Source organism: Ixodes scapularis, unplaced genomic scaffold, assembly GCF_016920785.2.
Source record: "Ixodes scapularis isolate PalLabHiFi unplaced genomic scaffold, ASM1692078v2 PGA_scaffold3__209_contigs__length_174095766, whole genome shotgun sequence".
In the NCBI taxonomy this organism is placed as follows: Eukaryota; Metazoa; Arthropoda; class Arachnida; order Ixodida; family Ixodidae; genus Ixodes; species Ixodes scapularis.
In genome coordinates, this window is record NW_024609868.1 from 152,337,233 (window position 1) to 152,352,033 (window position 14,801).

The following is a 14,801-nucleotide window of genomic DNA, read 5'->3' on the forward strand; positions in this document are numbered from 1 at the left end:
TTTTTCATGTACAAGTTTGTTGGAACTTTGCGCGGGCTAGCAGTTTCCTGCTCCTTTTATTTCTGAGCAACTGACTCGCGCAATTTAATAACCCCCCCCCCCCCCCCAAAAAAAAAAAAAAAAAAAAAAAAAAAAAAAAAACTGGTTTATTACATTTTCATTTTATTCCCGGGCAAAAGGCAGCTAATTCTATTCCCCCAGTGTTGCCGCCATTCTATTCCCATTCCATTCCGGGGTCGCGAAAATGCGAAATGATTCTGGAATTATTCCAACTCCGCAACACTCCTGCCTGCTCCTGCTCACAGGAACCGTGCGGATCTAATTCAAGCCCCGACCAGGGCGCCCCTAGCAGCAAACGGGTCCGTTGCATCGGGCATCTTCTGCCAGTCGCTGCGTTGGTTGTGCGTTGTAGTGGATTAGCGCTGTAATTTCTGAGATGGCTATTCCGCACCAAGAAAGCCGCAACAATTGCTGCGTGGTCGGCAAGATCGCGCACGGGACGAAGTACTACATCGTCCCTTCGAAGCCGTACGAGGCGGAGTACTGCGCGACCAGGGTACGACTTGTGCGTCCATACAGGTTAGTGGTGTTTCTTACCTTCCAGTTCGCGCTTTGTTTAAGCTGCTGACGAATAATACAGTTAACTTCTTTTTCTCTTCTAGCGACGATGAAACAGCATCGACACCGACGGCAAACTCTAAAGTATGCAGCAAATACTTCACCGGAATCGAGAAGCGGAATGCGGTCGCCCTCCTAAGCCTACCGTTGGATGTTTCCATCAGCCTACAGGAAGATAGTAAAGAGAATCGCGGAACGGCGCGAAAAAAAATCGCCCAGTTATTGTCAAGCTGATTCAGAAATAAACGTACATAATTACCGCAGTCCACTCAACGCCAACAAAAAATTTTTGCGGGCGCGCTTTTAATTTTGTTTGCAGAGTACGGCGCTCCGTGACATCCACTTGTCCGTCGAAACGGACCTCCTTCACGCCGCACATGCGGCCAGATTCATGAAACAGTTTTCTCTTCGTCATATTGGCACCACGGAAGAAGCTTTCTGGATTCGTAACCGCCTTAAACCCCGTCGTAATCACCCCGGGAACACTGTCCGCTGTGCTGCTAATCGCCACTGCTTCCCCCCGATGATTTTGTACCGGCTACCGAAGAAGCTTTCCAGATTCTTAGTCGCCCACTGTCCTCTGTGCTGTTCGTTGCTATTACTTCGCGATGATTCTGAGCCGGTGGCACCGGCTTCCGAAGGAACTTTCCGAACTCGTAACTGCCTTAAAATTCGTCGTAATCACGACGGGGACACTGTCCGCCGTGCTGTTCGTCGCCATTGCTGCCCGATGCTTCTGCGGCGGCTACCGCCAGGTCGCGGCGAACAATAGGCGACCGCCGCGACACGGCCGGTTTGCTCGGCACGCAAGAGCTATCAATCGGAGGATGCGGGCGGCACACTTCGGAGGTGCCAGAAAACCCGAGTTGCAAGACGGCGCAATCTGACGTCGGTGGACTGGTGCGGATCGCGCGGGAACTTCAAATTCGTTTTTTGAAAATCGTTTTTTTTTTTTTTTTTTTTTTTTACTTCACAAATACCGAGTTCTCAAGTAATGTCCAGGCATAGTTTCAATGCTTTCATATATTTTTAAGCCTTTCTAGACGGCTTATGACTAGCTCCACATCCGGTCTTGTTTCACTCAGTCGCAACCATGTGTGTCCGTCCCTTTTTGTCCCCTAGCTCCAGGGTTATAGGGCCTTTAAAGCTTTTTTTATAAAATGGTAACTTCATATTCGGGTGTCTTTTGTCAACAGCCACGGGGCGACATCATAGCTACTACATTAGGAACTTACCGTAGAACGTCAGCTGCCAATCATGGGCCCTACAGGCATGAGCTTAGTGACGCCTCCCACAAGCAAAACAAAACTGCTGCATGCTCTTGCGTGTGATCTGTGAAATGCCTCTATTAAAGTGACAAACAAACATAGCTGCACTATTGAGTCATGCGACAAGATGGAGAAACAATAATTAACCTTGTCCTCCGCACAGCTGGTGACTCATGCTTTTGGGGATCTTTCTGGAATCACCTCCCAGGAACGGAATAAAACTTTTTGGGAAACACATATTTACCTTATTGTTTAATACGATGCAGAGGCATTTGATTACACAACAGTACCTGATGCCCTGCCCTTTTGCATTCGGTACATAACATTCCGAAGCGGAAGGCAAGTACGAAAAGCGCACCAGCCTCTCCCGTCGTCTGCTCCTCGTACTGCTAACAGGTATGGGCGCACCTCGCCAGGGAGAGGAGTGGCACATATGCACAACGAAAGTTAAGCCACACAACCACATCATTAAAATATTGTTAAAAAAAAAGGCATTAACAAAGAGTAACCACGCTTGCAGTTTCCAAGTTAGTTTCTGTCACAAACAATAAAACAAGCAAGATAAAAAAAATTTGAGTGTTTTCTTACATAGATACTTTTACCACTAATGAAATTATGAGCTGTAGACCCCATATTTAGACTACGCCAAGACATTCTAGAAGAAAAATAATAAACATGTTTTGTGACACCAAAGTAGTACAAGTGTTGACCACGTCCGGCATTTAAAAGGGATTTAACAACCACCCTGTAGTTCTTCAAGCCTAATGCTAACCTCTGCAAAGGAAAACCCCACGGTAGGGGTGATCTACATAGCATCAGTACTATAACACACAAAGCAATTACATGCATTGACAGCATTCTTGCATTATTTGGCACTAATCTCAGCCAGACTTCGAAAAGTTTGACTGAAGATTGACTATTATGTGCATGTGCGGATATTGAAAAGGAGCTGATTTTGCACCCCCTGTGGACGGGTGCAATATTTGATGGTTATACTGTTTCACATTAGTAAACTAAAGCACATATGTCTGTTTCTATACATGGGTTGGACTGACGTCACATCGCATACTTTTGACCACCATGCAAGAGGTGGTGAGTGAAGCTGCTCTTGTAAAAATTTTGAGTGACGGGTTAATCTTCTATAATCTTCTGGGGGGAGAATAGCGACATCTGTGCAAATCCGGGAGGCACAAAAGAGGATCCTGATAAGAGGGAACCTCCCTTTTCCACTCTTCTCTGGTGGTCATCGGAGCGCTCTTTGAATGACGTCACATACAACCTATGTATATTGTGTAAAAATTGGTATCATTTAATAAAATGTAAAATAAACTACTTTCTAAATTATATTATCATTTTAACAATTTAAATTTTTTGTGCAGAAGACTGGCAACACTTCGCAAGTCCAAATTTGTCGAATTTTGCTAAATGCCTTAACGCAAACCGCAGATTCCAAAGATTTGGGTTATCCCGTCATGACCCCGATCGGAAAATGCACTTGAGAACAAAGCAATATTTCTCAATTTGCATTGTTTTAGAATTAGTACAATTGAAACTCAATTTAACAAAACCCGATTTTACGAATTTCGCGATTTAACGAAAAAATTCGGATTCCCCGAGGAGCCTATGCGCGAGGTCTTCCTTCCTCGATTTTACGAAGTTCCCGATATAACGAAATAATTATCGGGTCTAGGTGACTTCGTTAAACTGAGGTTAAACTGTAATTAAATTACGAATGACTATTTCAAAGGTTTAGTTCTGTTGAGATTCTTTCATGATGGCCCATCCAAGCACTTTCCAGTCTAACACCACACTTGGCTTCATTTAGATCTCTGAATTGAGCCGGGCAATTGCAAGAAACTCACCAATTTTACTTTCAAATAGTTAGCCTTAGCAGTCAAGCCCGTGTCATTTTCAATTTCTGTCTGGTGCCACAACATTTCGGAAGGATTATTTCCTAATTCTTAAATTCCAAAATGTATGGACTGGGAAAGAACTACCGCTCCGTCCCATCATAATTCCATACAATGGGTAAGTAAGTAGAACCTTTATTATGTGCTACATACACGAGAACACAATTACGTTACCAACTTCACAAAACACAAGGCTCCAATTTTAGAAGCAATGCACGCACAAGGGCCATTTTAAGTGAGTTTTGTCGGAACACATTTATAAACCTCCCGAAGCAACGGGCCTTGAAATAAAATGTCTCACAAATAACGCGCATGATACACTCATTGCCCAAAATGCTTTTGAGCTCGACTTTCGACTCGACTGCGCTGCTTAATGCAACACCGACCTTTTAAAAAAAAGTAAATGTCACGCAGTAACAGTAAATCCCAACTCGCGAGTGCCGATACGGGACGCATATTAAACCGCTAACAAACAAAAATGGGAAAGTAAAAATTCAGAAAGCAGGAACAAGAAACAAACATTCAAGTATCACATAAAACCCACACTTCCCCCACACAACTGCTCGTTGATTTCAGGCACGCCGGCATTTGTCGACATGTTCCGAGCAGAGCTGAGGTCGCAACCGCTCCTTGCGGCCAGAAATGTAAGTAGCAAGCAAAAGACGCGGTGAAATAACAATAAAAAAAAGTCTACCACGTTGCCAACGTTGCGGTCGAACGACTGCGTTCACAGATGGCACAATGGGTGTGGCTAAGTGGGGGTACGGCACCTGCAACGCGTCCGACCGGCGTCCGTACTGTCCCATCCTGCCCGTGCGTTCGCGAAGTGGCAACGACATGGGTTGCGGGAGACGAGGTGTCGTCCCGTTTGACGTAGCCATCCTGGCGGTCAGACGCTGCAAAGCCAGCGAAAAAGGCGAAGAACGGCCGGGAAAGTGGTCGTTGTTGCGGCGTCTCGTCTCGCGTCTGCTTCGGTTTCCGTACACCGTCTCGCCCAGAGAGACCTAAAGCGGGACGGGCGTCCGCAGCATCTGCCATGGCAGAGACTGCGGCAGGCGGCGGCGCGAGAATTTTATGTCGTCGTTGGGCGGAAGTCGAGAAACCGCCCTTGAGGACGTGGTCGGGGACGCGCTCCGGGGACTGGGGTTAAGACTCAGTAGTCGTCGTCGTCGTCTTCCTCGTTGTGGCTCAGCTGCTTCTGCAGCTGCATTTGCTGCTGCGCCGCCAGCTGCATCTGCGTCCATTCCTGCTGGGCCAACTCTGCCTGCTGCTGTCTCGCCTGCAGTTCCGGAAAACAGTGTTCTAAAGTTTGACGCTGCGCACTAAGCGTGGAGGGGAGGGAACAATTGGATGTCCACAACTGGGGTCAAGCTTTTTCGGATTTCTTTTTGTAGTTTTGCACGGTGTTACGCGAATGAAGGGGCATACCCGTTCCGCCGTCGCCGCAGCGTCGCACTTTCGTGCGAAAGCATGAAACGGTGGGAATGAATAAGCGGGCCAACGCCGTTCACACGCACGTACCACTTTCTCCCATTCTATTTCCGTAAGGTATTGGCGGGCATTAAATTTTTAGCATTCTATACTCTAGTAGTTTTGATGACGGCGAATCGATTCTGAGAAAAGGACGAGAAAAACTGACAATCGCTCGTTCACGCCGTATGTCAGAAAACTTTCGACTGAGTTACCACTTGCCAGGCAGAAAACGCCACCGTAAGTGAAGTGTACCTAGAACCGGACGCTCGTTAAGCCTGGCAAGAAAATGCTAACTTAAAGGACACAAGCATCAAAAGGTGCAAAGAACGGCGGCAATGTCTAGCGGGTGTTTCCACGAGCAATTTCAAAAACTCGCTAAAAATATTGCGATCGAACAAAAAATTTTTTTTCCGGGGACGAACTGCCAGCCACAACGGACGTCAGGGATTGCAATAGCCTACTCATTCATTACATTGACTAAGTTTATTCATTAACCTTTTAATAATTGAAAATAAATTTATGGTTTCACTTAGAAACGTTCTGAGCATCGTTGAAAACCACTAAAAAAACTCGTTTAAAAAAGATGTAAGACAGGTACACCATTCTATGGCGTTCTGAAAAGACACTCATTTTGGACACGCTTTTAGGTTTCGGATTGAGCTTAGGTTTATATATCAAATCAAGTTCGTTGTAACGGGATTTGGGTGTACCTGGGCCACGGAGTAGGAAGGCTCTTTAGCTGTAGGGACTCCGCTCTCCGCTGCGACCAGATAATGACACCCCGCGCGCTTCGCTTCACGCAGCCACCCCCAGATGGCGCCGTAAGTTTCAGGCCATCCGGCGGCGCACTGGGCCGCCTGTGCTAGCTGCCTGCTCGGCGTGCAGCTTGCTTTACGGTGGCTACCGACTTGTGTACGATGTGGGCCGAGAGGAGGTTGCTGACATCGAGGCCAGCTTTCGTATGCAGCACTAACTGACCAATGGCACAGCAGCTCCAGAACCCCGAGTTTTATTATATAAGAACCTGTCCGCTGCCCATTCGGTGCTCTCCTTTTGCCAATATGTTACACGATATAACCATGTAAATAAACTAGTCTTCCGTCCTGTTAAGTTTTCCCGATCTGTTACCCCACTGTCTGGCTAGGACGTTGTTCGCGAGAAAGGTTGGACGCCAGCGATACCCCTGCCACCCAAGAGACCAGGCTGGGGGTCGACTCATAACAGGGCGAAACACAGAACGACACGGACGAAGGCTCAAATGCAGCTACAAGCTTTATTTGTGGTCCCCCTCCTTTTCTCTTCCTTTTCCCAAAACCTCTACCCCATTCCCTCTTCCTTTTCCCAGGCCCTCCGTACATTCCAGTCAACGATAAGCTCAGACGGCGCCAACATAAAGCTGCCGACAGATCCCCTGTCAACACACATACACTGCGACACCCCGAGCTCATCCCGGTTCTCCCAAACCGGTCAGTCGCAAAATTTTTTCGGCCTCTGTACTTAATGCATTCGTCAGACGTCTTTATCCTGATCGTCTCTTTTACTAAAATTTTCATGTCATTGTTTTCCCTTTCTAAAATGTTTACGTTTCCCCAGGCTGGAGAGCAGTCGGCGCATTCATTCAAATGTTCGGCTATTTCCAAATTTGGATCTTTGGTTTTTACATTTCTTTTACGCTCGGTTCACCATTGCAAAAAAAAGAAAAAGTTGGAAACATTTAGAGGCAGTGTAAGCAATGGGTGACTAGCCCACGTTCTGGCGGAGGGCCGGCGACCGGACGGCCTGAGCGTTTTGGCGCCCTCTAGGGGCAGGCGGAGAAAACATAGGAAAGGAGGGGACGTGAGATGTTCGCCGTTCCGACGGGGCGAGGAGAGTAGTCTCCACACCTAAAGAGCCTTCCTACAACGTGACCTGGGCTCCATGAGTCCTTGTGCCAGGGGGGAGGGGTATCAGTGAAATCTACCTGCTTGAACTTTCAGAATTTATGGCTAGTCCGTGTTAAGGGGGAACATGGGTCTTGGGGACAAAAAAATTGCGAAAAAAGCAACTTTTAGATTTTATTATTTCTAGGTTCTTTATGCTCTCCCGCATCTAATGTTAAACTTTTAATGCCGAAAAACCCCTTTTTATGTTAAAAACAAATATCAGCTGCAAAGATGAGGACCACTCCAAAGAAATGCACAAAAATTGCCCAGTTTCGCGTCGTCAGTCGTTCCGAAACGGATCGTCGTAGTGCCGCCATGTTGGTCTCGTTTGAAAACGTGTCTGTTAGGTTTGCTTTCCCGCTAAGCCTGAATGTTCAACACCGCCAATAAGGGAAATATAAAGCAAAAACCAAAAGAATATTAAAGCTTCGCTATTGGTTCTTAGCGGACACGTGACAAAATGACCCCTTCTTATTGGAGCACGGCAACTTCCGGTAACTTCCGGTCCACACACGGACGGCGTCCTGTTGCCAAAATAATGGCTACACCAGCTTCGTGCTACGCCTAACGAGGAACGTAGGAAATTTCAGACAGTGCATAAATTCGGGAAGGAGAAAAAGAAACGTACAACGAAACGGCAAAAAGAAGCGAAAACATCAGCGTCGACGGCCTCGGGCGCCTCCGTAACGATGGGAAGCTCGCCGTCGGCAGAACGCGAGTCAACGAGCGAGACAGTCGCCGTAGCAACGGTCTCTGTTGCCGAGAGCGAAGGCAATCCTCCAAGACGCACGAGGATCGACTCGACGTTTCTTTCGAGTGCCGACTGTCAAGTTCGTCAGCGGCAAACGGAAGCAATCACTACGCAACTGTCCTCAACATCGTCGACGGAGCGAAAGACGAAGTCGCTCGCAACCGAGTCTCAGGCTCCGATGTCGGATGCTAGTTCATCGACTGCGACGTACACAATCATCGATCTTGCTGCAGTAAACAGTTTATTGGAATTTACTTCATGCTGTATGTGCCGCGGAGCAGTGAACATTGAAAGAGAAAAGCGCGAGTTTGGAATAGCCGTGAAGCTGTGAATGCAATGCAACAACTGCGGAGATCTCGGAACCGAGTGGAGCTTGCGACGATTTGGGAGAGAAGTGAACCTAACCGCTTCGCAATAAATCTTCTCGTGGCACATGCCATGCAGAGCACAGGGGTCAGACAGGTGAAACAAATTTTGGAGCAATTTTTGGAGTAGAAAAATCTGAATTTTGAAGCAGCTTAGGAGCACAAGATTCTCGTTTTGGAGCAGCAGTTTACGCATCTCGGAGCAACTGAGAGAAGGAAAGTCTACAGTTTAGAGCAGATTAGGAGCAGAAAATGTTAGAGCAGCTTATCAGCAATTTAAATCATAAATAATCTGACTTAAATCACATAAACATAATTTTTGTTCTTTAATCATTATTTTTTTTTCCACCTTGCTGCAAAGTTAGGTGGGCACCAGGTACCTCAAGCTTATACGAACTGGTGCCAAAGTGCAATTGTAGTGCTAAACTTTTTAAAGCGGTGATTCGAAACATGAACAAGGAAGCACAGTTTACTACAACCAGGCAACAGGCCACCTCAAGCATTATTTGAGAACTGCACCTCAATCAAAGCAGCAAGAGCAGTCAGCGGGCAGCTGAAAAGGACTGTCATCACACTCTGAGGGCCAGGAACAAGTATGCTGCCTCAGCAGCATTCCAGACTGTCGCAAAACGCAGGCAGCGAGACAAGGCTCATGGTGATTACTCTCCAGGGGCATTCTAAGCCAGAATGTGCTCCGAGTGTTTGTTTTCCTGTACATTACCTCAGCTTTCTTTGTGGTAAATTGTTTTTCCATTTTTCTTAAATAAAAATTTTGTCTCCTCCCAGATATTTGGGAAGCATACCTCCACTCCTATTTATTGGATTTTGATCATTCTTTTTCTGACTTATTGCTGGATGTGCAAGGGGTTCAATAAGGGTATAACATAACTTCTAAAAGAATAATAACATATTCTAAATATTACACAAATCAAGAAGAACCTTGTTTTTGTAAATCCGCAACTTTGAACTACCATAACTTTGGTTAGAATGAAGATACAGTAAAACCTCGTTAATTCGGATCTCATGGGACCGGCAAAAATGTCAGAATTATCCGAAAGTCGAAATATCGAAAGGACAAAGAAAGCTGCGAGAAAATGTTTCCCTGTGACATACCTTTATTTTGAGAAGAAATCTGTTATTACCGCCTGCTTTCTGGATGCCACTTGGGCGGAGACGGCAACTTTCCTTAGCGCGGTCGAGTGCTCCACCACACTCGCACTGTCGGAGCTACGCATCCCGTGAGCGGACAATATAGCACAGCAAGGCCTCTTCTAGTTTCGGGTGCACCACCTTCCAAGGCCGCTTTCTTTTCGCGTTGAACTTCTCGCTCTCGATATCAGCCTCAATTTTCACGTATGTGGCCAAACTGCTTCTCTTGACGTCGTAACTTTCCGTCACTTGTCGAGAGACGCCGTCCTTCAAGGCCCTCAGTGTTTCCACTTTCGTCGCTAAATTCTCAGCTTAGTACTGCTGCAACGGAAAACGATTAGCACAACTGACCAATAATCAGAGCGGCGAAAAATGGAGGGATAAGATAGCTGTTAAAATGGCCTCGGATGGATAGCGGTCATACCCTTTGGAACGGACGGTAGCTAGCGCCACCTGCCGAATTTGTCCGAATTAACCATAATGCGCCGCGTTCCCTCCGAATTAATGAGCGTTTGCTGCCATTGATTAATACATACGTTTGACGGGACCGGATCGGCAGTTCAAATTATCCGAATTTACGAATTAGCGGGGGTTGAATAAACAAGGTTTTACTGTACAAACATGAAACCACCCTTATTGCAATCCTTAGAAATTTGGGATAATAGCCATATATCTTTAAGACCTTTGTTTGTTACAAATATTTTTCCGGCCTTTCCTGAATTTTTGAAGGACAATATGTGTCTAAAGGATTTTCTATGTGGTCTAGAAAAAGACTTGCTGCTTGTTTGAAGTCACCACACCAAATTACGTACCGTAAAACACCGGGCAAGCGCCCACTCAAATTTAGAGATCATCGCGAAAAAAATGTGGAATGGGCGCTTGTCCGGTCATCAATTCTATATATAAATGTACTGTGCATTTTTTCTCAGATCTCAGAAATTTGGATATGGGTGCTTAATGTGGAATGGGCGGATGCGCGGTATTCTACGGTATAGTCTGAAAGTTATATATTTGTGGCTCCAATATTAAGAAACCCCCAAGTGGGCCCTTAAAGTCGGACAAAGTATAATTACAGTTAAACCTCGATGCAACAAACTTCAATATAACGAAATCGCCGATTTAACAAAGTACCACATTTTTCATACGTTCTTGGGCATAGAACACCAAGTATTTTTAGCCTAATATAACAAAGTAATTTTTGTGGCTATATCAATATAACAACCGTAAAATTCCGAGCAAGCGCCCTCCTTGCCCGCAAGTCAAAATTACCTGCAATGTGAGGGGGGTGCTATCCCGGAACGGCACAAAAATTCAAGATGGCAACAACAAAATTTTCTCGCCAGAAAAAAAAAAAGCGCAGTGCATATGGATTTAATATTTTATTAATCTCTGGGAACATCGACTTTATTAGGCCAAAGATTTGTCACTGCTATGTTAATCAATTTCAGAACCACCAAAAGACTCCTTAGAGTCGGTTGCGAGAAAAAGTTTCGAGCATTCCGCGATGTTTCCCAACTGCATGCCATTGGCTATTTTGACAGCCTCTTGAGAAAGAAGCCGGTTGCTAAGGGCTCGTTCTGCAGTTATTTCGCGCTCCAGGTATTCAAAGAGTGCGTCATCCCTGTATTCACTGAACACCGGCTCGCCGTTACTTAGCTTTCGTCAAGGTTTGGCTTTCCCGTAGTTTTGCTGTAGCAAATTGACTAAATTCTTGTCCCATTCTCGTATCCGGTCGAGCATGAACTGTGGAGACGTCTGGTTTATGTTTTTCCCGTTTTCCCGATGCCATTGGACGACCTCAATTTTATTTGCCACTGTGTAAGAATGCGTAGCCGACTTGACACCGCCAAAACAAACGACAATGGTGCATGGCGACCTGGCTGCAAAGTAGGATAGGATTGGATTGGATTCTTGGACTGGATTTGGCAGGCCAGTGTTGCCTGGGCGCAGTGCGTGATACAGGTGCGGAGCGGGGTGGGGGGCCCGGAACGGCGTGGAAATGTGAAATTAGCAGTGAAGTTGGAGGGGGGCTCTTGCTCATGTGGGGGCGCGCTTGCTCGGAATTTTAAGGTAAGTGTCATCACTGTAAAATGCCAAAAAACAAGGCCCTAAAGGAATGTTTCGTAAAAGGAATGAAGAATATAAAAAAATTTTACCGCGACCGTGAGAGCTTGACAATGTTACTTCATGCGGATGGGCCTTTGACCGTGATGCATGCAGCACCGGGAGATGAAGTCACGGAAAGCGCCATCTCGGAGAATACCCGCGAAGTGCTCTCTGCTGAGTGCGGCGTGCGTAATGCATGGTGTTGAGCGAAGACAAATGTAACCTGCGCAGAGGTGGAACTCATGAAATGTACTTGGGAGCAGCCACGGGAGCTGCTGAAACAGCGGTTTTGGAGCAGGTTGCGAGCAGCTAAAACTACAAAACTACATTCCTGAGCAGGCTAGGAGCAGCTCAAATCAGTTCTCATTGCACTTCAGCTTGCGTCTCAGACGAGCACAGGAGCAATTTCAATTGTGCTTAGCAGCACAGATGAACATGAGTGGTTAGGAACCTAGGTAGATGGGGTAACAGTGTAACAGATGCGAAAACTTGGCCTTAGTGAGAACCAAAAAGCAAGTACCATATGTTTCTGAACATAGTGTCCTTGATGTTTTCTGAGTGGCTTTCAGCTGCTCAAAATGCAAACAGGCACTGCTTACAGCACAACCCACACATGCTCGACATAGTAATTATATGTGCAAACCACGTGACGTGCATAAGCAACGGACGTGCAGCTGCGCGGAGGAACTGGGCTACAAATTTTGAGTTTATCCTATTGTACAACTTGTGGGGATTCCTGTGGTCTTCCATCCCCGATGGCTGTGATAACGGCTGCGGGCCGGAACGCTTGGCCGCCTTCGCCATGAGCTCTGACCTGTTTGTGCAGCGGAGGGTTCCCTGTCTTGGAGCGCCCTCCTCTCGCTCTCTCCCGGGGGGACCTCTTTCCGTCCTCCCGCTCGGATGCGGATCACTGCTGACAGATGAGGAGGTTTCGCCTCTTATTTTCCCGGTTTCGTGAAAGGGACTTGTCCGTTGACCGTGAAAGAGATAGGACGCGTGTCGGCGACTTCCCCGATGCCTTCCCCGTCTTTGCTCTCTGGAATCCCGCGTCTGGCAGGTAAGGACCTTTTTTTACCTTGCCGGCGCGGGGGGCATTTTGGATGGGGACATTGTAGTTCTTTTTGAGAGTGTTTAATAAATGCTCTTGGACTCCGTCCTTACTCTGGTACGTGTGTTTTCTCTTCCGCTATATTCGAGAGAGTGAAACAAGGTAGTCAATCATTGGCACCGACGGAGGTAATTTATAGAACCGACCCGCGGTAATGTGACCCTAAACGTCGTCTATATTGCCGCGGAGATGTGGGGACCGCACTACTATGTTTGACATCTCCTTTGAGATATCCACCGCTGTTGAGATTACCCTTTGGTTCCTTTATTGGTACCTGTGTTGGTAAAGATATCCCACAATGTCGAAGCAGCAGACTATGATTAACGGAGTTATTGTATTCGAAACGATGAGCCGGAGCAAGAATAAAGTACGCCGAGCAGATCTACCGCTCCCGTGAGAGCTGCTGGCCGGCAAGGTTTCGGATCGGACCGCATATCAGTTCAATCAAATCCCGTTTTATCTTGCAGGAATGTGGCTCCAACTTCTAACGATGAAGAACTAAAAGGAATCTTTTGTTAATGTGTTTTCAACTGGCAGACGTCCAGATCCTGGGCCGCAGAGCCTCGGGCAATCTGATGCTCAACAACTCAACCTCAAATCAGGCCAACTTGCTTAACCGCTTATGATTGAAGAATAACAATCCAGTTGCAGGTGATGTAGCGCTTGGAATCCGACCCCCAAGTGTTTTTGCGTGCTTCCCGACTCAAGATACACAGGGAAAATAAACAGAACAAAAAATTGCAAGGCCTACCAAGCTAAATGCGCTCATTGTTGCCAATCGAGTCGATAAAAACCGAAACCAAGACAAAATAGAATTTTTTTGGCGCACGTTGTGCGATTTGGAGCAGAATGGCGTGAGGTATTGGCTGTGGCACAGTTTCCGCAAAATGGCGCAGGATGGCGCAGACAAATGCGTCTGGCACAAAATGGTGCAACCGTTTCACCCCCGCCTGTGTGTGCATGCATTTAGCGCGTGTGCGCATTCCGTGCAGGCCCGGGCATTCCAGTCCGTCTTTAGGCCTCATTTCCTTGCTTTAGCTTGCTTTGCTTCGCTCTTCCGACTCTACATACTTTGTCCACTCTCATGTGCTTTCACTTGAAGAGACATCAAAAATCCTGCAAGCTATTTCGAACGGCGAAAAGAAAAAGGATGTCGCGGCCCCATTCGAGATACGACAGAGCTCGCTTTCGACGATTTTAAAAGTAAAAGAGTATCCTCGGTGCTCTCAAGAATGGAACAAGTGCCCAGCGAAAATGGCTGAAGCCCGCCACCTATCCAGACGTGGACAAGGCAGTTTTCTCCTGGTTTATTTATGGATACCCGGGCACAAGACGTTCCATTGAGTGGTGCTGTCGCAAAGCAGAAGGCGAAGGACCTCGGATGCCTGTTGTTCCGCGATGACTCCCAAGCAAGCAGTGGATGGCTTAACCGGTTCAACGCTAGGCACAAGATCGTCGGGAAGATAATGAGCGGCGAGTCGGCGTCGGCCGATGCACCTGAAGCTGCTGCTTGGCTTGACAAAGAGACGACAGGAATTCTGACGCGCTATCAGCCGCGGACGAAACAAAATTCTTCTACTGAATGCTCCCGAACCGGATGCTGGCTCTCAAAGGAGACGGCTGCCACGGAGAAAAACCAGAGCAGGCTGCGGATCACAGTTCTGCTCTGTGAACATGGGCGCCAGTGACAAGTGGTTGCCGTTTATTATTGGGAAGAGCAAGAAGCCGCGATGCTTCAGAGGGGCTTGAGAGCTCGAGATTGAGTACGCTTCGAACTCGAAGGCGTGGATGACCCACGACATCTTCTGTGGTTTGCTCCAGAAGTTCGACGAGGAGATGAGGGATGACAGTCGCAGTGTGTACCTGGTGCTCGACAACTGTTCCGCCCGCCACATTGAGGACCTGGAACTGACCAACGTGGAGCTGAAGTTCCTCCTGCCCAACTGCACGTCACTGATTCAGCCACTCGACTAAAGCATCATAAACAGCGTTAAGAGCTCGTATCGGCGGCGGCTGATTGACAAGCTTCTGCTCGACCTTCGCTTGAAGCGCCAAACGAAAGTGGACATCTTTCAAGCCCTCGAGATGCTCCCTGCTTCGTGGAAGGTCACAGCGAAGGAGGTCATCAAGA

At 47.1% G+C, this 14,801-nt stretch overlaps 1 protein-coding gene across 2 annotated transcripts in view; it reads right to left on the minus strand.

The window, feature by feature from the left end:
* Positions 1–2,125: 2,125 nt before the first annotated feature.
* Positions 2,126–14,801, minus strand: part of LOC120847666 (protein Dr1) — a 29,240-nt gene continuing 16,564 nt past the window's right edge. For both annotated transcript variants that reach the window (XM_040219531.2, XM_040504219.2), the window contains exon 5: positions 2,126–5,075. In XM_040219531.2, the coding sequence (XP_040075465.1) occupies positions 4,950–5,075 (126 nt within the window). In that variant the 3' untranslated portion in view covers positions 2,126–4,949. The remainder of the gene's footprint in view (positions 5,076–14,801) is intronic.